This window comes from Nesoenas mayeri, assembly GCF_963082525.1.
Source record: "Nesoenas mayeri genome assembly, chromosome: 6".
Classification (NCBI taxonomy): domain Eukaryota; kingdom Metazoa; phylum Chordata; class Aves; order Columbiformes; family Columbidae; genus Nesoenas; species Nesoenas mayeri.
The window spans coordinates 29,100,893-29,125,429 of NC_137545.1; the positions used below are offsets into that span (position 1 = coordinate 29,100,893).

At 41.0% G+C, this 24,537-nt stretch overlaps 1 protein-coding gene across 2 annotated transcripts; it reads left to right on the forward strand.

Annotated features, from left to right (window-relative positions):
- The first annotated feature begins 579 nt into the window (after positions 1 to 579).
- ERCC3 (ERCC excision repair 3, TFIIH core complex helicase subunit) lies at positions 580 to 23,784 on the forward strand. 2 transcript variants are annotated; one of them, XM_080346367.1, is made up of 15 exons: positions 580 to 1,530; positions 2,928 to 3,133; positions 4,149 to 4,385; positions 5,035 to 5,084; positions 6,432 to 6,567; positions 6,775 to 6,939; positions 7,860 to 8,064; positions 9,002 to 9,316; positions 10,477 to 10,661; positions 13,709 to 13,911; positions 16,434 to 16,530; positions 16,716 to 16,833; positions 17,966 to 18,084; positions 22,017 to 22,169; positions 22,993 to 23,784. In XM_080346367.1, the coding sequence occupies exons 2-15, from the start codon at positions 3,092 to 3,094 to the stop codon at positions 23,125 to 23,127; spliced, it is 2,160 nt and encodes a 719-aa protein (XP_080202493.1). In that variant the 5' UTR covers positions 580 to 1,530; positions 2,928 to 3,091; the 3' UTR covers positions 23,128 to 23,784. The 2 variants fall into 2 exon arrangements, with proteins under 2 accessions (XP_080202493.1, XP_080202492.1); XM_080346366.1 differs by lacking the exon at positions 580 to 1,530 and adding an exon at positions 2,611 to 2,762.
- The last annotated feature ends 753 nt before the right edge of the window (positions 23,785 to 24,537 follow it).

Sequence of the window (24,537 nt, forward strand, 5' to 3'; positions counted from 1 at the left end):
CAACGTCTGACTGCAGCTCCACAGACATGAGCAAACTGCTCAGATCTGCCGTTATTTATAACTGATTTCTTTTTAAATCTTGGAAGTCTTAGTCACTCATATAGAGAAGCATAATATGTGTGCTTGAGCGCAAGTCCCTATGATGTCTCTAGAGGAGCAAAAGTGTTAACTGCCAGTATAATTTCTTTTTGCTGGTAACTTGCTGTCTTGTGTTAATGACAAGTCTGCAGTGTAAAATCACATACAATTACCAAAGCTTTTCTGTGCCCATATACGTGTAGCCAAAAGTGATGTTTCATGGATTGGTACTGTTACTTATAGGTACATATATATCTGTCAGTAAGCTATTGCTAACTGAGTAAAGCAGGTACTAGTAAAAAGTGATAGACACTGCCCATATTCAAGAGATTTGGGTGTTTATAGTTGTTGTGTTGATGTGCAAAATTTATGCCAGCATTAAAATGAAGACGTTGTTTTTTAAAGCTCTTTTAAACTTGATCTTACTGTTGTCATTCTCAAATCAATGCATAAGCTTGGTGACTAGACCTGGTGACTTTTATAGCTAGATTTGAGCTTTGAGACATTTAAGGAATGCCATGAAATAGATCTGTGACCTGGGTTGCTGCGCGCTGTAGTAAGAACACGTCAAAGCTGCTGGGAAGCAGTCAGCATGACGTGACAGCCAAGCGTCACCCACAGTTACCGGGGTGTCCATCCTGCTCTCAGCAGAGGGGACGGGCAGAATCGCTGCCACCCTGGGGCTTCCGAATCAAAATTCTTTATCAGAAACGAAAGAGCTCCTTTCTCATTTTATTTCCCCCACTTGGCTCGTGCAGTTTGTTTCTTTAGAGTTGGCATAACTTAAATACTGCATAGGTGGTGGCCACAGATGGCTCCTGAATAAGATATGGGTTCACGTACAGCTTCATATCAGGGCCCTGTCGCTTGAATCGGGACACTGCAGCTCCCCGCTGGCTGGAGCAACCCTTGGGTTTTATCTGGCAGTAAGTACATACAGGTACGGATTTGAGGGGTAAGATGGGGTGGAGGAAACAAAATCTCTCATTTCAAAGCTCCGATGCTCGCAGTCACGCTTTGGCTAGGTCTTTGTATTCGTAAACCTACTTTAAAGGGAGAGGAACTGGATTAAAACACGTTGAAATGTTTCCAATGGTTCAGCCCTTACATTGAGTCCACCAGTGAGGATTACTGGAGGTCAGGGTTTTCTGTTGAGACAGAAGGAAAAGGGCGCTCTGACTTCGTGGGAAATATTTCAGAGGTTTTTCATGTCTTTTAACCCCAAACTAGACAATCCTTTTCCCCAGAGGTTACAGAATGTGGAATTAAAACCAAGGATTGTATTTTCTTTTCTGAACAGGCATTAGACCGTTGGTTCCCTAGTGTTTGTTTCTGGTGGTTACCCGTATAAAAGGTGGTGTCATCCTAGAAGTGGAACGGTTTGTTACAGCGCAGGGACCTGGCAGGAGGCAGATGACAGAATATCGCTGTAAATACGTGGAGGAGACTTAGGTGAGTTGGAGCGTAGGCTTTTAGTTTTCATGAAGCTATGGATAAAAATTTGTAAATTTACTCTTAATCTAATGTACATTTTTATGTAGCCATTAAATTCTCTATTTAATCTATCAGTTTCTCACTGTAAATGTTTTTACTCTCAGTTGGATGCTGGGCACAGTTTGTAATGTATGTACACAAAGGTGTTTTTTTTCTATCAACGTTGACTTTTTTGCACATTTTTGGAAATATTTAATTTGTACACTGATTTAATACTCTGACCAATTGTTGATGGATGTATGAGAATCACGTGTGTGTGCAATGTACTACTGTCTGGATGTATGGATTTTTTTATTACTTTTGAGATGTTGCTACCAGTAACTGCACTGCTGTTGCTGCTTTACATGGAATATCTTGTGTATAAAAAGATAAAAACCATTTTTAAAACTTAGCCTACGGTTATCTTGGTTGAGGAACTCAGGAGTGGAGCGTGGCTTACTAGTTCCATTGGTCTGACAACCTTACAAACCTAAACAAAAGAAAAAGGAATCATTAAAGAAAAAAGAGGCGAAACCCCCTTGTAATTCTGTGTATGCATCGAATGTGTGCGTGTTTATATATCCCAGTAATCTTATTCCACAGTTTTGTTTCTACATTTTTATGAACTTGTTTTTTAAGGGTACTATGTTTAGTTAGAATAATTAAATATATAAAAGCTTTGAGAGATGATTTACTAGATAAATATATTTTCAGCTGGCTGATGTTCAAAATATTTTTTTAATTTTTGTTTTTAACCATTCGAAATGTATTTGTATTTCCAAAATCAGACACGAATTGTACTTAGAAATATATTAAAACACTCTGTAGGGACAACGGTGTGATTTCTCTTGTAAGAATTTTGTATTTTAGAACAACGTGGATTGGCAATCTCATCCCGGGGTTTCCTACTGGCTTTTTTTTTTAATTTAAAAGTACTTTTGCGGAAGCCTGTATTGTATTTTATTTTTTCACCCGGCCCGTTCTTTCCCCGCGGGCGGGCCCCGTTCCGGGGCGCTGCTGTCCGCTGCACCCGAGGCGCTGCTCCCCCGCCCGCCCGCGCGTGGCGCCGCAGCGGGGGCGGCCCCTGGAACAGAAAATCGATGGCGAGCGGCGCTCTGTGCCTCCTCCTCTCCTGCGCGGCGGAAGTGACGCTCCTGCCGGCGCTGGCTGCGGCGGGCGCTGCGCGGCGGCCATGGGCAGGAAGGAGCGCGGTGAGCGGGGAGCGGAGCGGAGCGGGGCGGGGCGGGCGGGGGAGCCCGGCGGGGGAGCGGGGCGGGCAGGGCCCTGCGGGGAGCGGGGCGGGCAGGGCCCTGCGGGGAGCCGCGGGCTCGGGGGGCGGCCCCGCCGCCTCCTCACGGCTGCGGCTTCGCTCGCAGATAAGAAGAAGTCCAAGAAGCGCCATTACGATGAGGACGAGGAGGATGAAGACGAAGCTCCCGGCAAGGAGTCGCAGGAAGCGGTGCCGTCTGCGGCGGGGAAGCAGGTGGAGGACAGCGGCACCAAGGTGGACGAGTACGGGGCCAAGGACTACCGGCAGCAGATGCCCCTGAAGGCCGACCACGCCTCGCGGCCCCTCTGGGTGGTGAGTGCGGCCGCGGGACGCGCTGCGGGCCCGGGCGGGCGGCCCGGCTGCTGCGCTCGGTCCGCACCGGCCGCGGGGAAGGGCTGACGGGGACGCGATCGCCTTGCGGGTTTCCCCCGTGAAGAAGCCGGGACGCTGGCGCAGAGCGCCCGCTCCGCGCTCCGGAGTCGAGTGCGGGGACGCTGCCGGCCCTGCCTGGAGCCCCCGGGATGCCCGGCGGCGTCGCTCCCGTCCCGGCAGCCGCCTCCGCGCCCCCACTCCGTCGGGCACCCCTTGCTGTGGGTCTGCCGTGGAGCGGCCGGGGCGGTGGAGCACTAGAGCCCTAACCCGGGTTAGGGAGGTAAAATCGGTTGTGGATGTGACACGAGTGGGATCTGTTGTTGTGGTGACACAGTAACGGGGTTTGTGTGTTGGGATCGAGCAGCTTTAAAGCAGGCTGGTCTCATCTTCTGGAGCTTGTACCGGTTGTTTTTTCTACCCTGATAGGTACATCAATAACCCTGTGCAAGACACAGCCAGTAGCACATAGAGATGGTTGCCCTGCCAGTGTCTGCGGGGCATCTGCTACTGAATGCTGTGACACACAAGTCTCATCTCTCCTCCTCCACTTGCTGTGCGTGACATGAGTGAGGAGTTCTGTTTTGTTTCAGGGAACAGGGCAGGAAGCTTGCTTCTGCTCCAGTAGTTTGCTTAGCATTAAAAAAGAAAAAATACTGTAACGTGTTAGTCTGGAAAAGCTTAATCGATCTGGGTGTGGTTTCTTCTTAGTGCCATAGAAGGGACACGGACAAATCAGTGCCTGGACCCTTTCAGAAGACAAAAGTTGTATGTTCTTGTGTCTTCTTTCTTTTCCTTGTAACTTCATTGTTAGGGCAGATATTTTTTTGAAACCCTGTTACACCTTACTACCTAAATAGTGGACTGTCTCTGTCACATAATATCCACTTTATAGGAAATTCCTTATTTTTATCAACTAACCCTGTTGTCCCTTCAACATTTCTTTTTATTTCTATAGGCTCCTGATGGGCATATATTTTTGGAAGCCTTTTCTCCAATTTACAAATATGCACAGGACTTTTTGGTTGCCATTGCTGAGCCTGTGTGCAGACCAACTCACATTCACGAGTACAAGCTGACCGCTTACTCGCTGTACGCTGCTGTTAGCGTGGGCTTACAAACAAGTGACATCACAGAGTATTTACAAAAACTGAGCAAGACTGGTGTCCCAGATGGAATAGTTCAGTTCATCAAGGTAAGACTATTTTATCGGCACTGGAAATATGTTTGCTGCAACTAGTAAAAGCCTTTTTTGCTGCTTCTATTTAATTGATTTCTTTTTTAATCAGTAATTCATTGTTTTTGCTGTCTTATCCTGTTCTGTCACTGTTTCAAGAATACAGAGGATTTATTTTATTTTTTTTATTTTTTTTCTATAGTATATTACACAAATACTGTTTCCACAATGTATCTTGGGTGTAGTGTATAGCTTTTAAACAAAAATAAGTATACCACAGTGCCTCTGTGCACAGTTTCAGCCAGTAGAAATGGTGTGTGAGGAAAGTTTCCTCAGATTTGCTCTGGAAGACTGAGTGTGGGAGGCAGTCTGGAGTGGTCAGGCACTATAAAATGTAGTCTACCATGTCCTGCGTGTATGTTCGTGCAGTCTTGGAAGCAGATTAGAACTGGGTATAAAACCTGAATATCTGTGACTGATCTCCTGTGTGAGATGTGTGTGTGTTCTACAAATACCTTTTCAGGTTAGTTCCATAAGCATAACAGTGTCGCAAGTAAATACTTTCTGATACCATGCTTCTGAGACCCAAACTGCACCGCAGCCTTTGGTCCCAAATCTGGAATTGCTGTTTTTTGTATTCCTGATGACCGCTGTGGTTCGTTTGCAGCTCTGCACCGTCAGCTATGGGAAGGTGAAGCTGGTACTGAAACATAACAGGTAAGTGGCTTCTTCCTTAGCGAGGGGGCTGAGGGGGGTTCTCTGGAGGCAGAGCTGGGCACGAGGGAGTGCTCCCAGGAGCTGTTGGTTCTCACAGCTGAGTGTAGCATCTGTCAGGACACCGTCACTTTTTCAGCTGTTGAAAATGTTCAATACATTAGTCAGTGAATGCAGTTTGGCTGTGCTGAGCTACTAGTGGTTATCACTACATTTTTAAAAGGGGGTTGCAATTTGATATTCTCTCTTGTTTCTTTATTGCTTCAACTTGTAACATATCCTTAAGGTTTTTAGATGATTATTTCATGTATTCATGCCTAATCTACATGAGCCTGGTCAGGCAATTTTTTCTACAGCTATCCTTTAGTCGTGTATTCTGCCCTGTATTTCATTATTCAGGAAGGGTAAGCAAATCCATTGGTAAGAGGTGTGTGCTTTTTCCTGGGTTGAATCTGTTTTGTTGTAAAGATACAAGATAACATTGGAAGGGACCTTGAAAGGTCAGCAAGCTTAGAGCTGACCAGTTTTACCTAAACCTGTGATTCTGCAGTAGGGAGAGGGAAGAGAGAGACAGCAGAAACCTGAAGCCTGTGTCTGCACCTTGCCTGTGTTTTCTTTTCTCCCTTTATTTCTTCTGCAAAGTTCTCTGTTGTCTGACAGCCACAGATAAACCCAGGGACTATAACCTGATGTTCCACTTGTGCTGCTGCCTTTTGGAACCTGCTGCTTTGGGTAAAACTAATGCTAGTATTACAAGCAGGTGTTTGCTTTCTTTTAGGTGTTTCTGAAAAAAAGATTTCTCCCTTCTCAGTTCAGACTTAAATCCCTCTAGGCTCACGTTTTAACTGTGATCTCCAACCAGTGTCATTATTGATGGACCTTCAGGGAGAGAAACAATTTCAGGATGCATTAATTTAAAATTTTTAGATGGTTTTCGGTTTTTGTCTTTTAAGGTTTTTTGGTCCTGAGGCCAGGTCTTTAAAGCATCGTATACAGTGTTTTTACAGACTCGCCTTAATTCTATCTCAAAAAAATTCATTTATGTCACAAATAATACATGTATGTGAGAGCTGCCTCAGCAGTTCTGCTGGACTTTTCCCACACGTGTTATGTTAGAGAACATTTGGGCAAGATGGATAGCTGTGAAGTATATGACACTTTTGGTATGAGGCATCTTTTAAAAATTTTGATTGCCATTATTTCTTTATTTTTAAATTATCACCCTCGAGATGGGATACTTGAGAGTGCGCCTGGGGTAGCCATATATATTTAAATACCTATGCCACTCTTTCTGTAAGTTATTCAGGTGATTAATTCATAAAAATGTTTTTCTTTGCTCTTTAATGTTAGGTATTTTGTGGAAAGCACCCACCCTGATGTCATTCAGCAGCTTCTGCAAGACCATGTTATTAAAGAGTGTCGGCTGCGAAACGCTGAGGGTGAAGAAACAGAGCTCATTACAGAGACATTCACGAGTAAATCAGTGGTATGTTTGGGCAGGTTTTAGCATGATTGCATGAACATGAGATAAACTGTTGTAGTTTGGACAGGTTATTGTTTGTTTGTTGTATCAGCAGTTGCTTTGAATTCTGTCAGCAATGATCTGCGTCTCCTTAGTAAGCCCAAATTTGGGAGGGGTTGGTGTGTGTCTTTAGTGAAACCTGAAGTGAAAATCCCTGTCCATCTATTCCAGATTTCCAAATCCAGTGAAGGTGTTGCGGGTCCTTCAACATCGCAGGGAACAGATACTCAGAGTAAGCCAGATGTCCCAGCTGACTTATTTGAGTTTTATGAACAGATGGACAAAGATGAAGAGGAAGAGGAGGAGATGCAGACAGTGTCTTTTGAAGTCAAGCAGGTATGAGTATTTTAGTCTCTGCATTTGTTGCTTTGGGGGGATGTGCCCAGGACTTGCAAATAAGCGTGAGAACTTAATGTAACTTACTGTGGCTCTTTCTTTGATAGGGGAGATCACTCGGAGTCATTAACGTTCCTTTTGTCTTCCAAAATCTTAAGATTTTCCTGTTCAGTACAGAGGGTGGCAGATTGGGCCTTGTTCCTTGCCTGCCTGCAATACATAGTTCTGTTTGGTTTTTGGTGGGGTTTTTTTCCCGTGTTTTTGCTTTGTGATTCATATTTGCAGAAGAAACTCTTGATGTTTCTGATTCTGTAGCTGGAGGTTGGAGCGCAGCCCTGGCTTTTGTAAAATTCCTCACGTTGTTTTTAGACTTGGTGATTCTAACCATGTCTTACTGGGGAAAATGGACATTTTTTACAAATGTGAGTAGCTATTTTGTTAATTTAAAAAAAAAAAAAAAAAACAAACTAAAAATTTGGTGGTGATTGAATCAACCTGTCATTGTGGTGGAATAACTGCATTGCCCACGCATGGAGGTTTTCCACATAAGAGATGTAGAGTTTTGGTAGGTCCTTCTGTGTAACACAGAACCTTTTGTGTCTGTTACTGAGCTCTTTGCTGCAGTACTTCAGGGTGTAGTTTAGTCGCTGCCAGATAAACAAGATACGTGAGATAAACGCATCATGGCCTTCCATCTGTCTGAATAGCCCTCTCTAATGTTGACTGTTACTTAAGATGTTTGAAGGAGGTGAGGGTCATCACAAATACAGATTTGTGGAACAAACTTAATTCTTGCAGACTTCATGAGCATAAAACATAAATGTGACTTCACATGGTACTACATGATGTGTTTGTTTGGAAAAAAGAGAATTAATTCGTACGTGGAGAATTTACCATCCAAAGCTTTGTTTCTTCTTCAGGAGATGATTGAAGAGCTCCAGAAACGCTGTATCCACCTGGAGTACCCTTTGCTGGCAGAATATGATTTCAGAAATGATTCTGTGAATCCTGATATTAATATAGATCTGAAGCCTACAGCTGTCCTCAGGCCCTATCAGGAGAAGAGCCTAAGGAAGATGTTTGGGAATGGACGAGCCAGATCTGGTGTCATTGTCTTGCCATGTGGTAAGCTGCTGGGTTGATTTTTAGGGGTTTTGTTCTTTTATTTGCTTGTAGTAAAGTAACTTCCAAGTATGGCAGCTGCTTGGCTTTCAGACAGAAGTGGGGGGTGTTCGGGGTGCTGGGATGCAAGTCCTGTTGGTTTTTAGCGAGTGAGAGGTGAGGCTGTGGGGAGAGCCCAGCTGAGCAGCTGTCAGCGTCCCTGCAGTGACTGAAGAATTGGGCTGTGGTAGCTTCAGGTTTGTGCTTCTACTGCTCCCTCTACATCACCTCTGCTGATCTTCCAGTGAAATGTAAAGCTGTTGGCATTGGAATCACTTGTTCTGTGGTTGGGAATAGGGAGACGGGAGGGAACTAGGAATGCTAATGAGGAATGTGCAGATTGGGACAACCTGTGGGAAGCAATGGAGAAGGGAGAGAACAGGAGACGGCACAGCTGTGCCCTCGGTATTGGGGGTAGAGAGGGCGCACAGCAGATGCGACAAGTGCCTGAGAGAGCGTGTGAGGGATGCTGGAAGGAGTGTGGAAGAGGAATAGAAAGACTGAACGGCTTGCTGTGTAGGGGAATGGACACAGCTGACAAGGGCATCAGGACAGATCACATCTAGGGGAACCTTTCTGTAGCCACCTGGAATTTAATGTGCTTCTAAGTGAAGAAAGCGTTAAAATTATCATTTCTAATTGGCAAAGCCATTGTTTACAATTATTTTCTTGAGAAAATATATTTCCGTGTCCAGTAGACAATTCAGCTGTTTTTTAGAAGTGAATACTGTGTTTCTTTAAACTACTGTTGTAAAGAACCAACAGAGAATTTGCCCTTACATGACTTAACACATCCTCTCGTGGTTTTCCTTTTTTCCTTTGCTCTTTTTTTTTCTTTTTTCCTCCTACTCCATTGATGCCTGAGAGATGACAAATGAATATCTCTGCTCTTCCTCTGTAGGTGCTGGCAAGTCTCTGGTTGGAGTGACGGCTGCGTGTACTGTCCGCAAGCGGTGTCTGGTCCTTGGGAACTCTGCCGTGTCTGTAGAGCAGTGGAAGGCCCAGTTCAAGATGTGGTCCACCATTGATGACAGCCAGATATGTCGGTTCACTTCCGATGCCAAAGACAAGCCCATTGGCTGTTCTATTGCAATCAGCACATATTCCATGTTGGGACACACGACAAAAAGATCCTGGGAAGCAGAAAGAGTAATGGAGTGGCTTAAAAGTCAAGAGTGGGGCCTTATGATACTTGATGAAGTACATACTATCCCTGGTAAGGAAATGGTTTGCAAACCTTTTATGTCACATGCATGTTAATGTTACTCTGCTCTTAGAAGTGGTGGGGGTTTGCTGTCCTTCTGAGTAAACCCATGGCTTAGGGTTTTAAGACAAGTAAACTGCCTTGTTGTACTTTTTACAATTTTTTTTGCTGATGCTACAGAGTTTACCTGATCTTTAGTTTTCTGAAATCCTTCAAATCAGACTCTGTTTTCTATAGTGGCAGTGTAAAATACAAGTGCCTTCTCCTTCTGTGGAGTTTGATAAAGTGCTCTTAAGATACCTGAATTACATCTGTATAATTTTGCTGTAGACAAATTTGAACAGGAGAGCAATTCCTCTGCCTTATTTTCTTTTGAAATGGAGTGGCACTGCAGACAGGCTTTTAATGTCTCTTTCTACTCGATAAAATGTGAGTAACCATAGTGATTACTGTCTAGAAATAGCTGTTATGTTTGAAATTACTGTGTAATTGAGATCCATACTTTTGGAAAGCAATAATGTAGTATTAAAGTGTCTGTGGAATAATCCTGGCTAAAAATACCACCCAGGGTTCTCTTAGCAGCTCTACCTTGTTGTCATTATTCCATTTGAACAGTTTGGTGTCTACAGAATTGATGGATTTCAGAAGTAGACCTTGATGTTTAACTTCCATTTTATCAAAGTTGCATATTGCTGCCGCTGCTCTTTCGCTTTTGTTCTTTGTTGTTTTCATAAAAATTAAGGTATAGAATCTCCTCTGTGATCTCTAACACCACTAAAGAGGAGTAATTCTGTTCATACTCTAGAGGGCCTGAACACGGCAGAGTCAGCCAAGAGTCCCTGTGTCATAGTTCTTTCTGTGAAATGCTATATGACCTAAAACAAGACATGTAACCTCTGAGTATATTACTTTTCTAACTTGGGAAATGGGAAATACAGATGCCAGAAAGTTTACTGGGATTTTTGGAGTACAATGAAGATGTAAAATAAAGCTGCAATCGGTGTGAAGTTTTGCTGTAGCATAGATTTGTTAGAAATGTGTGTGAAATGGGGTAAAACTTCCCAATGCTGTGCTTGCTTTGTGTTCAGGAGTGGGTTTTTTTTAAGTTGCAGCTGTTTGTCTTTTAAATCCACTCAGGAAAGTAAACAGAACATTTGTCTTGCATTTCTTAGCAAAAATGTTCAGACGTGTGCTCACTATTGTGCAAGCTCACTGTAAACTGGGGCTGACGGCTACCCTGGTCAGAGAAGATGATAAAATTGTTGACCTGAACTTCCTGATCGGACCAAAGCTCTATGAAGCCAACTGGATGGAGCTGCAGAACAGTGGCTACATTGCTAAAGTCCAGTGTGCTGAGGTGATGCTCTGCTTTTTGGTACTACCAGTGTTTATTTAGCATGCTTATAACTTTTAAGAATGATGCGTAAAATTTGAAGTATTAATATTTAGCTGGGAAAATAGGTGCCATTAGGACTTTTAATTTACTTTATAGCTTAGGCAAGGCTGGTGTTGGTCAAACCCAGTAGCCACACGTTCTTCAGTGGGGCTTCAGCGCTCTTTCTCTTTTCGGGGATCGTGGCGCTTCATCAGCTCTCTCTGAGTCACCGTTTGGAAACGTGAACAGTGGTTGCAGTTGACATTTGTGTTGTCTGGCATTGTACCTGAAACTCAGTTCTCTGGTAGCGTGATATCGCGTTATGGTGAGTGTAACATCAGGGTGCGCTGGAAGCTGCTTTTTAGAGACTTCAGCTGGTAGATGGTCTGTGGTCATTGAAGGAAAATTCTTGTAACTCTTAAAACAAAGAAGGATAGTAGAAAGTTTAAAAAACATAAGAAAACACCTGCTTATTTCAAGCCTGAGCGCACGAGGGTGAAAATTGGAAACATAAGACTGGATCTTACTATTTCTTTCCAATATATTGATGTGAGCTCTTTCCAGCATATGGATGAGAGAAAAATCTGGTATCAGAGAAGTGGAAACCTTTCACACAGGCACATTAGAACATTAAAGTAACATTTCTGGGTCAGACCAAAGCTCTAACTTGATAGATTGTCTCCAATAATTGTCAAGGAAGGTAGAGAGGAGCATAAAACCAGGGCAAGCATATCTGTTGCTTCTCCTGATGCTTCTCCAAGTGCTCAGTCATTTTTGAGCTTTATGTGGTTCCTGTGTAACCATCAACTGGTTTTGTTTTTCATGAACTTGTCCACACTTCCCATTGAAAGGAAGTAAAATTTAAGCAGCTACAACTTGCTATGGTAGAGTTTCATAACCTAATCCAGAAAAAACCCAAGAGACAGTTGTTTGGGTTTGTGGGTGTGTGTTGTTTGGGTTTTTTTGTTTGTTTGTGTTGGTTTGGGGTTGGGGGGGGCGCATTTCTGTTGTTCTTTGGGTGTTGAGGTTTTTTTTAAACCTGTCTTGCTAGTTTCCTGGGCTTGTTCGTGGCTCTGGCACTGGAATAAAAGATACAGATACAGGTCAGCAGCTGTTCTCCTTTTGAACTTTGTGCAGACTGGAGGTTGTATAAGGAAAGAAAACAAACACAACTTTTTTTAAGTAATAGAATGCAAGTGAACAGCATCTAAAAAATAACTAGGTTGAAGGGAGAGTAACCAGTCTGCAAATTCAAATTTGACTTTTCAGGCACTCAGGTTATTCTGTCTTAGGAGAATGATTCTTGCAGTCCCTGAACTGCCCTCTAGACATTGAACAGTGAAGCATGGGCAGCCTTTCTTCTGAATGATGTGAAAATTCTGCACGTTTATAATTCTTTAGGCCAGTGTTTTGAAATAACATTCCATTGGCCTGCCAAAAGCAAAGAATCATAACCAGCAATGCTGATGGCTGGTAAATAACAATTTAATACACGCACAACTACGTTGCACATTTGTTTGGATTATCTTGCCGGGTTGTTGGGAAGTAGCATGTTTGATTCCCTTGCCGTATTGTCCAGGTTTGGCTGCGGTTCTTCGCAGGTGGCCAGAGGGCAGGTCACGGGCACCGCAGGGACTCCAAACAGAACAGGCAGCACAGCTCAAAGTTTTAAGGAAAGAGAACAAGCCTGTTCTCAATTTTCAGAGTTTTGTAATTTACAAGTTATGTTTTTATTGCCAGCTGCAAAGTTTTGGGCTTGGAGTGCATGTCTTGCAAAATGTAAAAATGGAAAGATCATTGGGGTGACAAGTAGATTTTATCCATTTCCAAATCCAGAAGAGAATGCAAATGCAAATCAAAATATATCAAGTTTCCCATGTAGTCAGAGGCACTGAGCAATAGAAGAGTTATTTTACTACAGTAAAATGTTCAGTATTCATATCTCATTCTCACTTTGAAATATTCTCTTCTGATCTACAAATTTTAAATCTTTCCTATAGACAGTGTGCAATAACAAAGCAGCTTATTCAACGCAGAAATTTACTGTTAATGTAGACAAGGGACGAAAAAAGCCTCACATGGCATTTAACTCACAGGAAAAAATGCTTTTAAACACAAAATCAGTTCTTAACCGTACAAAACAATTCAGGTTGCTTGAATAAACTCATAAGTTGTCACATAACTTCCTTAGCTGAACAGTGATTATGAAAGAGACTTTTCTTCCCAGTGTTCTGTTAATTTGTACTGTGCAACAGATATGGGGGAATCACCCATGTACAGCAGAATGAATGTCTTCTAGGTTATATACACTATAGATAGTGTCATTGCATTGGCATAAACTTTTAAACTTCATAATACATTCTTTTTTATGCTACAGTAGAAAAAATATCTCAGTGGGCGTAGCCTGTGCAGTGCTGTGATGTGTATTTACATAAGAATATCATTGCTTAGGGAAACCTGGGGAAAACTTCTAAGCAGTCCTAGTCTTTTGAAAGCTGTAGACTCAATAGCTCTTAAAATAAAGGTCACCATGAGTATATGAAAAAAAGACTAGGAAATTTGTTCTGCCATAAAGACTAAATGTGTCTTTGAACTTTCAGAATGTGGATGAAAATTCATTTTTATGGAAAAAACTTTGCTGTGACATGGCAACTACACAGTTCATTCTATTAATTATTCTCTGTAAAAAGTAGTAACATTCAGTAAAATTATTAAGTATGAAACATAAAGGAAATATCTTCCAATCCTGTTCCAATCTGGCTGCTTATTTCTGTCATGGATCTCGCTGCCAAAGTATTTTGAAAGGCCAGAGTATTAATGAGGTTAAACAGATCTGGGCAGCACCAGAGACTACACCCACCCCTACCTTTCTTTTTAGTATAGAAGTTACTGTGTTTAATTTTGTAGCCTGTGCTATACAGAAAGTTACAATGCGTCATCATCCCCCCAATGTCTTTTTGGTTCCTATGGGAATAAAATAAATAATGGAGCATTAATTTTTTGTGTGTGTGTATATTTTTTAATTCTAGGTTTGGTGCCCAATGTCACCTGAATTTTATAGAGAATACATAGCTATCAAAACAAAGAAACGGATACTGCTGTACACCATGAACCCAAATAAATTCAGAGCCTGCCAATTCCTGATTAAGTTCCACGAGCGACGGAATGATAAAATCATCGTATTTGCTGACAATGTGTTTGCCCTGAAGGAGTACGCAATCAGACTCGGGAAGTAAGTGTTCACAACCAGCCATGGCGCTGCTGTTTTCCTCCTTCCTGCAAACCTGCCTTGTAATCTCACAGCTTTCAGTTGTCTTTAGATATTTCTTGTAATACTTTAATTGATCTGCAGTCCTCCTGTATAAAAAGGAGCTCGGGAGGGTGTTTTTTTGGGTGGGTTTTACTGGCACCACAACACTATTTTGGTATAGAAGCAGTTAAAAAGAACCTTTGTTCAGCACTTGCCTTCAGGATTTCTGTGAAAGACTGTTAGTATTTCTCCATCCATTTTATTATTATTAAAAGCCAGTGGAAAAATGAGGGGCTTTTAAAAACTGTAACTAGAACTATTTCCGCAGTGGACGGTAGCTATTTTGAGACCTGGTGGATATTTTGAGACCCCGGGCCTTCCATTTCGGGTTCTCAGAAGGTCTTAACCTTGTCTGAAAACCTAAGGCAAACTTTTTGGGCATCTATGCTGTACCAGTGCATTGCCTAGAACTACTGTAATCATTTAATAAATGAAAGCATATTGCTCCCATGAGCTCCTCAGCTACCTTAAATGACTCTGAAATGAGTGTAGCTATGGCAGGTGGTACAAACGGAGTTTCATGAGGAATTTAGCATCAGTGTGTTTGTAGGATTAGGGGAGGGATCATCAGGAAGAGCGTTTGCCAGGATCAGGCATAGAGAATTGTGCAGAATGAGCGCAGAAGCTGGCCTCATCCTTTCTTTGACAAGCCCAAATCGCGCCTTGCTTGCTGCAAGCTGCGGGGCGTTTGGACTGCACGCAATTTCACGTCAAGGAATTTGAGCCGTGCTTCTTAGCAAAACCACAAACGAGCCCTATGCTGTGCAACACTCGTGATCAGTTTTGACTGTAGTTTAACAGCCACGTTGCGCTGGCGCGCTGTGACGTCAAGTAGTAAACAGAGCTAATGGTGCTGGACGAATTCCAGCACCCATGATCTATTTCATCTTTTTTTTTTTAATCTGTCTGGACAGAGATTAGCTGTAATGATGCCTCTGGAATGTCTCTAGCAGTGTTGAGTGCACCACAGAAAAAGCCTTTAGTGAAGGCGGTGTTGGGAGGGGGTGCTTGCTAAGTAGGAAGTTCTAGGTTATTCTGTTCTTAATAAAAAATGTGTTCGAACCCCTTCTTGGTGGGTTTAAGAAACAGAAGGCTCACAAATGCTTTAGTTTCAGTTTAAATCTTCCTTGGGGATTAAATCTGTCACAACTGAAATATTAAAAGAAATTCCAAATAAGGCTTAAATATACTACTGAATGCTACTAATTGAATAATAATGGTATTGTTTCAGAGTTGACTCATTTGCCACTTTCATTTTTAGCTGTGTTTTTTCTAAAAATCTGGTTAAATACACTAAACAGAATTAGATTAGAGGTGACTAGGATTGTTTGGTAAATGAAAAACTGCAATAAAGTTTGTAGTGAAGAAAGCAAGAGGACCCAGTGCACAGGAATCGGTTCAGTAAGAGTAGCAAACCTTAGTACTGTGACATGCATGTTTGTGCTCACCTGCTACCTACACATGTGCAATATGAAAAGTTAAATGAAACATTTGATCTTGGTTCCTTGTGTTAGAAATAATGTATGGAAGTGTGAACTAAATAGAAATTTTACTTGGAGAAGCTTGTTAACGAGCATTTGGAAAAGTAGCGCAACAGATGGAAAAGCAGTGGCTGTGCGCTCCTCTCAATTTTCATGTGGGCTTTGCCATTTCTAGCTGGTTTGCTGGGGTTTTGGTTTGGTTTGGTGGTTTTGTGTTTTGTTTTTGTTTTGTTTTAATCTGCTTAGATGGGAGGAAAACGGCCAGACTCTAGGGAGCATCTTGGAAAATTCTTAGTAGCCCAAGTTACCCATGAAGTCTGTGGATGACTGAGAGTTTAAATGTTCCGGGTGATTCATTGTCGAACATTAGAAACCTTGGGTGAAATGCCACTGTGAGCTGCTCGTAGCCATGGAACGTTTGGGACCTTGTTCTCATTTCAGTAGGTCCAGAAGGTATTAGGAGGGGCAAGAGTTCAGCTGCAAAAGCAAAAATCATTTTCCCAGAACATCCAGCAGCCCGTTTGTGACACTTACCGCACCATTGCTAGAGAAGCCTGGCTTTTCCAGTGTTTAAATAGGAAGCAAAGGTTGCAGCTGTCAATGTGCTAACTCAGTGGATTTGAGGGAAAAAAATCTCTTAACAGCTGCTTTCAGTCTTTTCATGTAGGCTTAGCAGATGTATTCGGTCTTTTGATCTACAGCTTCATGGGTGAACGTAATTGCAAAACATCTATAACTGTCAGAATTTCTGACGGACTGGTTTGCTGCAGAGGGTTCCACAAACAACTGGGTAGCTGCCATAAAGAGCCAAACAAGCTAAAAGGAAAATGCAAGCTGTACCAAAATGTTTTGGGTTTTTATCAATGCAAATATGTACTGTGCTCCCTGCCATGGTGAATTAGTACCTCTTAAGAAATGACTGAGAAATCTTGAAATAATTTAATTTGTGTATGTTCTTTTCAGACCCTATATATATGGTCCTACTGCACAGGGAGAGAGAATGCAAATTCTACAAAACTTCAAGCACAATCCAAAAATCAACACTATTTTCATTTCCAAGGTGAGGACATTCAGTGTGTCATTGTACCCATCTTCAGAGTGAACTTTATTTAAGAGCGAGCTATACATGTATGTTATGCATCTGACGTCTATATATGGCAGCTCACAAAGGTTTACTTTGTATTAAGACAGTCTTTATGATATATGGAGATAAGACGCTGCTCAGAGGCTGCTGCTGTGTTGCAGGTTGGTGACACGTCCTTCGACCTGCCGGAAGCCAACGTTCTGATTCAGATCTCATCCCATGGTGGGTCTCGAAGACAGGAGGCTCAAAGGCTGGGACGAGTGCTGAGAGCCAAAAAAGGTAAATGGTGGTTGTTGGGCTCTGGGCCTTGGGTCACGGTATCACGTTACTGCGGAGAAACTGGGTGTTCGTTATATTTCTTGATCCTGTCCTTGGACTATGTTTTATTCAAAGAGAAAACACCTATATACCAGTGAATGAAAATGAAGCCTGTTCTGGGTCAGTAAAGCTTTGTATTGGGAAAACTTCCAAAGGGCAAAAAAAGCTGAAGGAAAATGAACTTTTTGTTCTTTGTTGGTTTCTTTGCTTTTTAATGCCTTGATAATTTCCTCAACTTTAAGTAGTTTTACTCTAAACAGCAAGTCTCTAGAAAGCACGTTTTTGATACTGCAGATTACTTTCTTTTAAAAATAGGACTTGGTTTCCAATTAGTTTTGTTTTTGCAAAACATAACCAGGGAGCTTTTTGTTTAGAAAAATGATTCCTAAAACACTTTCCGATTGCACTTAACATCTGCGTACACTTTTTTTCTGTGCAGTTTGTGCTTGCTACAACTGAGGCTTCATTTGAAAATGCATAGAAGCCACATGTTATTAAGAAAGTATTAATGAAACCTTGGGTTTTAGAACAGATGTTTGGGTAATAGATCTTTGGGATTTTAAGTTTAAAAAAAATAAGCTATACGCAGCCTTGTATATCCTGGGCTTCAAACAGCCCTATGAATTCTTGGCTGAATATCTTTGTCTCACCTTTTTTTAATGTGAAAACACTGCAAACTCTGGTTTACATTGGCAAAACTTTTCCTTTGTCTTTTTATTGTTGCAATCCTTGCTCCTGACTTTTTACATCTTCTTCACATAATAGGCTTAAAACAGTTCTATCTTTCACCTTGCCTAGCATAATAAAGAAGGAGATTCTTCTCAGCGCACCAGTGTAATTGTGTTAGTCTGCATTGCTTTTCCTTTTTTTTTTTTCCTTTTCACCCATTCTCAAGTAACTACAAATGAGTAGAAATTTCCATGCTGTGTGCTTTGTCAGTCAGTTTATGTACGGTCTGGGTGCAACTAAACTTTGCAAATTGTTTTTGTGGAGAGACAACTTATTTAAACACCTGTTTTCAGTGTGCAGTCTTTTTTTGTTCTTGGTTGCAGTGTTCCAGGGGAACTAATCACTCAGTGTCTTTGTCTCCTAGGCACGGTTGCAGAGGAATACAATGCCTTTTTTTATTCTCTTGTGTCCCAAGACACTCAGGAAATGGCATATTCAACAAAGCGACAACGGTTTCTTGTGGATCAAGGTTATAGTTTCAAGGTAAATTGTCCCTTCTGTTCATAATACTTGTGGCCTAAGAATGTAACTTTGATATTCTTTCATGTTAGTATTAGGTCAAATACTTGAAAATTCTGTTTGTGGAATGTATTAATTAAGGTTTTGCTTGCAAGCAGGAACTGTTCTGGTGTTGTTTTATCATCTGTGTTACTGTGAGGGTAGATACAAGTAGCTTAGTACAGCTTTTAGGAAGGTAAGGATTCTAACTTCTAACCAAGCACTCGCCGGGGAGTGAAGCAGCACTTTCCTTGTGTGGTTGGGTTATATTCCTGCTCTTCAGTTGTCCATCCAAGCAGGGCTCCTGTTGTACGTGATCATACTGGTTACACATAAAGCATTGCTGGTGGGTGTTCGTGTTGCAGTGGCCAGCAGCAAGTCAGAAAACTTCCAAAGCATCACAAATTACAAATAATTTCCAAAGAACTCCAGTCTCACACCAGTATTTCACTATGGGGAGAAGATATTTTTCGTTGTGGCTAAAGACAACATACAACAGGCAGGATTCATCTGTCCTGCATTCATCCATATGACTCTGGGCATCATCAGGTTAGGGGTCTGAAGTGTCCAGCAACCCCTTCCAAAACAAATACCTTTCAGAGATCTTTGTCCACACAGTAATCTTGTGGACCATTTCCACAACACTGCCCAAAGCCTGCAGTGGTACAGAAAACCCGTCAGGTTGACCCAGTGGCTCTGTGTTAGACAGATGGAGGTGTTGAGACTGTGCTTACTTAGCCTTCACCAACAGTTTGACCTTCCTCTTGGAATTTTCTCTGCACAGAAGAAAGTATCACCAAAATCACTGGGTTGAATGTTAATTGATTAAGAAATGACAGAATTTACTGCAGGAAAAGACTGCAGAGTAGAAATCTTCTTACCTACAACATGCTCCTCAAAATACAGATCATTTTCAGTGTTGACAATGTAACAGTGCCATGACTTGAGAGTCAGAAGTCTCCTTTTTGTAAAGGACTTAATGCTTTCTAATTTCTCCAGACATACTTGAAAATTGATCACCCCTTGTACTTCACTCTATTATGTATCTCTGCGTGTCATCTTCTTCCAAATATAAAATCTCATTCTACCAAAGCTCCTCTATTTTATAGATTTTGTGGTGTATTTAATTTATTTTTCTTTTAATCCGTGGGCTGCCCCATCTGCTCATCTGTTTAGTTGTTGAAGGCAACAGAAGTCATGACAGCTCTTGCTTTTAGGTAGATAATTCCTTTACAAAACTTGAGTTTACTGCTCTGATTAGAAGCCTTCTCAGTAAGTAACATCGCAAAGAAGAATAATAACAGATACGGCTCCCATACCCGCTATCAGGGAACAAGCTCAAGCCGATGTTGTTGACAGACTCATGCAAGGACTGGGTGAGGCACAAGGGCAAGCGGCTCCTCTGGGTTGTGTTTGGGCCGGTTAGTTCAGAGCTTTTCCTCCTGAGGCACATGGGAAGTGTGGGACATCCCTGGCAGTAAAACCTCTCTGAACTGCAGCTGTGCTCAAGTTAATAATTGCTCTGTAATCACTGGCTTATTAAAGAGAGCTTCAAGGGGGTCCTTACACCCTGACATGTCAGAGTCTTTATAGTTAAAAACCTTGTTTTGCTTTCTAGTGAATGTATTTTGACAAAATTGTAGATCAGTACTAAGCTGCAGCTAATTGCAGCAAAGGCATCTATGTGGCTATAGCCAAGAAGATTAGAGAAATCCCTTTACTTATATTTGAATGCCTTGGACTTTAATAAAGAGGTTAAAATAGAGGGATTTTATTTTGCAAGGAAGACCAAGTCCTAGGAGCTTTGGTGTAGTACAGCAAAATAGCAGAGCAAGCGGCAGCTGAGATTCTGGAGTGATGTAGCTGACCACTACCAGAATGTTCTTTATTTGCAATTTAAGAATAAAAGATTAGAATGTCTATTTTCTTCTGTTTGCCAAACTTTTAAGTTTTAGTGATAGCTGCCAGCAAAGAAAAATAGGGCTGGAAGAAACTTCCAAGAAACCATCTATTGTTTCTTTATTCCAAGCCAGGATCAAAAGTGTAGGTCAATCTCTGCAGATGTTTGCCACCTTATTCTTCCAAATATGGAGACTCTACCTCATCTTTAGGTGATTATTTCAGTGCCGATGTCCCCTCCTTATGAATTTTTGTTCCTAAAAGACTAAAAATTCATTACAGTTTTCATTTTTTTTTTCCTTAAGACTTAACTTTTTTACCCATTTCTCAATTCTATGCCCTTCATGAAAGAGAACTGAAATAGTACTTATTTGTTAAATCACATATTTTGTCTTTGCTTCTTAAAAAGGAGCCTTGTCATCATAATTCACTGCTTGGAGTCTAATTATCTACTGCTTTTTTTTAAATAGTTATTTACTATATTGCATTTTTATTTAGAGGCTGAATGTAGGATATATTACATTTTAAACCAACAGCAGAAGAACTCACTATATAAAAGAGTTGGGGATAACTTTAAACTTGCCATCTGTTGAACAGCTTAGAAAGTCGATGATGTGTTGGGAATTCTTTCTGTTCTATGAATCACATTAGCACTGTTATGCAACCACAGCTAGAAACTGGCTAATGTCAATTTTAATTTTTTTCTTTTTCTTTATTTTTGAGATGATCATAGCGCATGTGCTTCTAAATAAACTCAAAAATAAGGGTAACTATAGTGTTCCTCTAGCCACATAGGTTGCTTCCCTGAGTGGATTCCTAGAGCAAGGACATGTCAGAAGCACGACCATTTTCCAGCTAGACATTGCCATTGACAGCAGCCCACAACTCTGATTATTCGTTCTAGTGTTTTACTACCTGATTTTCCAAAAAGCGTACTTTGTGTTTAATGTGGATTTATTTTATTTATATTGTTTTATCAGACTTGTGATCAGATCTAGCCCACTTTCCTGGGGCAATTAGTTTCTAATTGTATTGACTCAAGCTGACAAAGGTAGATGAGGAGGGGAAACGCAACATAATCAAGGGAAGTGGCTGAATTGGGTCAAAACTTCTTTGAGTTGGAAGCATAGTGGGAAAACTGAGGTTCTTATGTACAAACATGTTTAACAGAATGCATCTAACTGCAGGAAAAATACTTGTGCAATTTTCAAAATACCTCTACTTGAGAAAGCAAGCTGCCAGGTGTGAGGCTTTATAACAGAAGCTGAAGAGCTTTCCAGTTCTTCAGAAGAGGTTCTTCAGCAAATGGGGCTTATGGCACTGTATTGCCAGTAGATGGCATGTGCCCTGCATCCGTGGTTGTCAGATGAGCTACTAAGAATTTCAAAAAGAGCAAACGGAACAGCAAAGTTCTCTTGTGTCTAAGTACACAGACATGGAAGGAATCCTTTTGCTCTGCTCCTGATGCTTTGCTGCATGTTGCTGCACTGTTTCTCAACAACTGATCATACATCTCATTTTTTTAGGTTTTTTTTTCCCATGTTCCTCAATATTTATTGCCAGAATTCTGTGTCTGGAAAGCTACTGGATTGTTTTTGTTAAATATAAAGTACTGATTCTTAAACTAGGCAAATCTAGAGCCCACAGCATGAAATTAACTTTGCAGTAAGTTGAATATGCATCTGAGCTATGTGTGCTTTGGCCATGTTCTTGGTCAAGCTGGTACAGATAGTGTTTGGCTGACATTCTCTGTCCAGAGCTGCTTTTTTCTTTTCTTTTTCTAAAGGTTTGTATTTTGCATTTCCAACTATACTATAACAAGGGATGCGTATATATATGTACACAACTTTGCAACGTTTTATATGCATCTTTGCTATCTGTAGTATTAAACTGTTCAGACCATTAATAAAAGTGGAAGGCAGTTCCAACAGGACATGGAATTAGAAATACTTGTGTTGGTTTTGAATAGCTAACACTGAGCAGGAAGAGCCCTCACCTTGTTCTGTGCTGTTTCTTAGGTAATAACAAAGCTTGCAGGCATGGAAGAAGAAGAACTTTCATTTTCATCCAAAGAAGAACAGCAGCAGCTTCTCCAGAAAGTCCTGCAGGCATCTGACCTGGATGCTGAGGAGGAAGTAGTTGCTGGAGAGTATGGTTCAAAATCAGCTCAGGTAATGAAGAATGCTTTGAAAAGGATGACCACAAATGTGACAGAACTGGACTGTGCCATTTTAATTCTAAATGCGATGCCATCATTGATGCCTTGGTATCTTTGTGAAACATTGAAGAACAGATACATTTTTGTAAGCTGCATTAGCACTTAGCTATTTGAGTGATTCAGTTGTTTGACACTAGAAAGAAGTTAGACGTGGAATTCATGTCCTCCATCATACTTGTGGGAGATGATGACACATCTATTGTTACAGATTTTGAAGTCCATCTTCTAAGTCACAAGCAATGAAAATATTTTAAAACATTTTTATGATGCACGTATGTCACAGCACATGCTCCTTTGTGGTGGCACTGTGCTGCTTGAGTCGTGCCCAGAAGACAGAAGCATAAAGGCCTCTTCTGTTAATTTTCAAGAGAAATTCTATTATTGTACATTGCAGTTTGACATTTTCAGCAACAGATATGAGAAAAATAAATAGCCTGAAACATTTATTGATACGTGAGTTAAAATCAATCAACAATGTGGTCATTAATTTTTATGGTTAATTTTTAGCTAAATGGCACTGCACTGAAATGCATTAGGAATTCCCACTCTAAGGTATCTTTCCATATTAAACCTCACATGTTTGTGTACTTACAGTGAGTGGCTGGCAGCAACTTTCTTTGTAGAAATTCTAAAGAAAAAAAAGCAATTAGGAAGGCTGTTTGGCATTAAGATCACTAAATGCAGGGTGCTGCCCAGCAGCCAGCGGGCATCAGCAACTTAGACTTGGTCTGTCTGATCACACACTAAGCTCGTGCTTTTTCTCTCCTTACTCGCAGGTGTCACGTCGTACGGGCACAATGAGCTCCATGTCAGGAGCAGATGATATGGCTTACATGGAATACCACTCTGCACGGAGTAAAACATCTTCAAACAAACACATCCATCCGCTATTTAAACGCTTCCGGAAATGATGTCCCTCATCTGTGCATTTTGTTAAAACTGTGGATCCATGCACCTGTTTCCATAAATAAAAATATAGAGTTGATTTTCGGACACGTCCTTTCAAAGACTTTTTTTTATATGCATCTATATAGCCACGTATTTACTTAGTGATATATGTGCTCTCATGGGTGAATGCGAAAGGAAAAAAGGAACTAAATCATTAGACAAAGACATTATCCAGTAACTGGATCCTGTTCATACCTGTCTGGTTTTCAGGGTAATGAATAGATTTTATTTTTGTCAGCTGAAAGACCCTTTTTCAGAAGAATTCTGGAAATATTTTGTAAGTGAAGTTTGTACTGATGTTTGAAGTATTATTTATCTGATGATAGTGTCTCCTCAACAAAATATTGTTTTTTGAAATGCTTAAAAATCATTCATTGAGCTGAACAGATCCTAATAGGAGCACTTTACATAATACTTTTAAACTGGGAACTAATTTATACTTAATTTGTCTTTAAATTGTTTGGAAATATTTTGAAGTTCAAAGACAAGGAGAAAGGAGGGACTCTTTCTTCAAGGTCAAGTCAAGTATTACTAAACACAAAAAAATTCGGTGCTGCATTTCCCTCATTTTTCTTGCCACTGTTGAGAAGTTGCTGAAATAAAAGCTGTTACCCTTGTCATTTGTATTCTATTTATTAACCATGCAATAAAACCATCATAACTGCTAAACAGTGCAATGTCACTACAGAAGTTATTGCATCAACAAGCGTTTTGACCTGTGGTAAGGTGAGCTGGAAGCAGAGGTGTGAAGGGACGATTCCCGAGTCTGAGGCTTTTTTTTCTTTATGAAGACTGAAGCACATTTCTAGAAAATTTGAGGAAAAGTGGTGGTGGTTTGTGGTAGAAAAATGCTTTTAAAATAATATCTGCTTAATATTGTAACTTTTGTGCTTCTTGGTATTATGACATGGGATTTTTTTGCTGAGTGTTTGCTTAAGGAACAACCTATGAACTAATATTGATCTTGATCTTTTGATTCACAATAGGTTATTATAAATCTTTACCATACTGGAAGGAGTATGTATGGTAGAGGCATCCTGGTTATATGACAAATGTGCTTCAGCAAAATACTGTTTCTTACATAAATTGACAAAACAAGACTATAGAAATATTGGAAGCATAATTCAGAACACATGGTGCTTGCTCTCGGTCTCTATCAGAGTGAGGTCATTTTGAAAACGGAACTGATCTGGTTCAGTTTAAATTTGTTTAGTCTCTGAGACCTACCCTGTAACACACGGTTCTTCCTCTTCTGCAGAGTCTTCTTCCTCACAAACTGGTACCACTTCCGACAGTGCTCGAGTGGCTTACATGGAAGAGATAAATATGCAGTACTCTGGTGCCACTTGCCTCTCCCAGTGTTAAAGCATTAT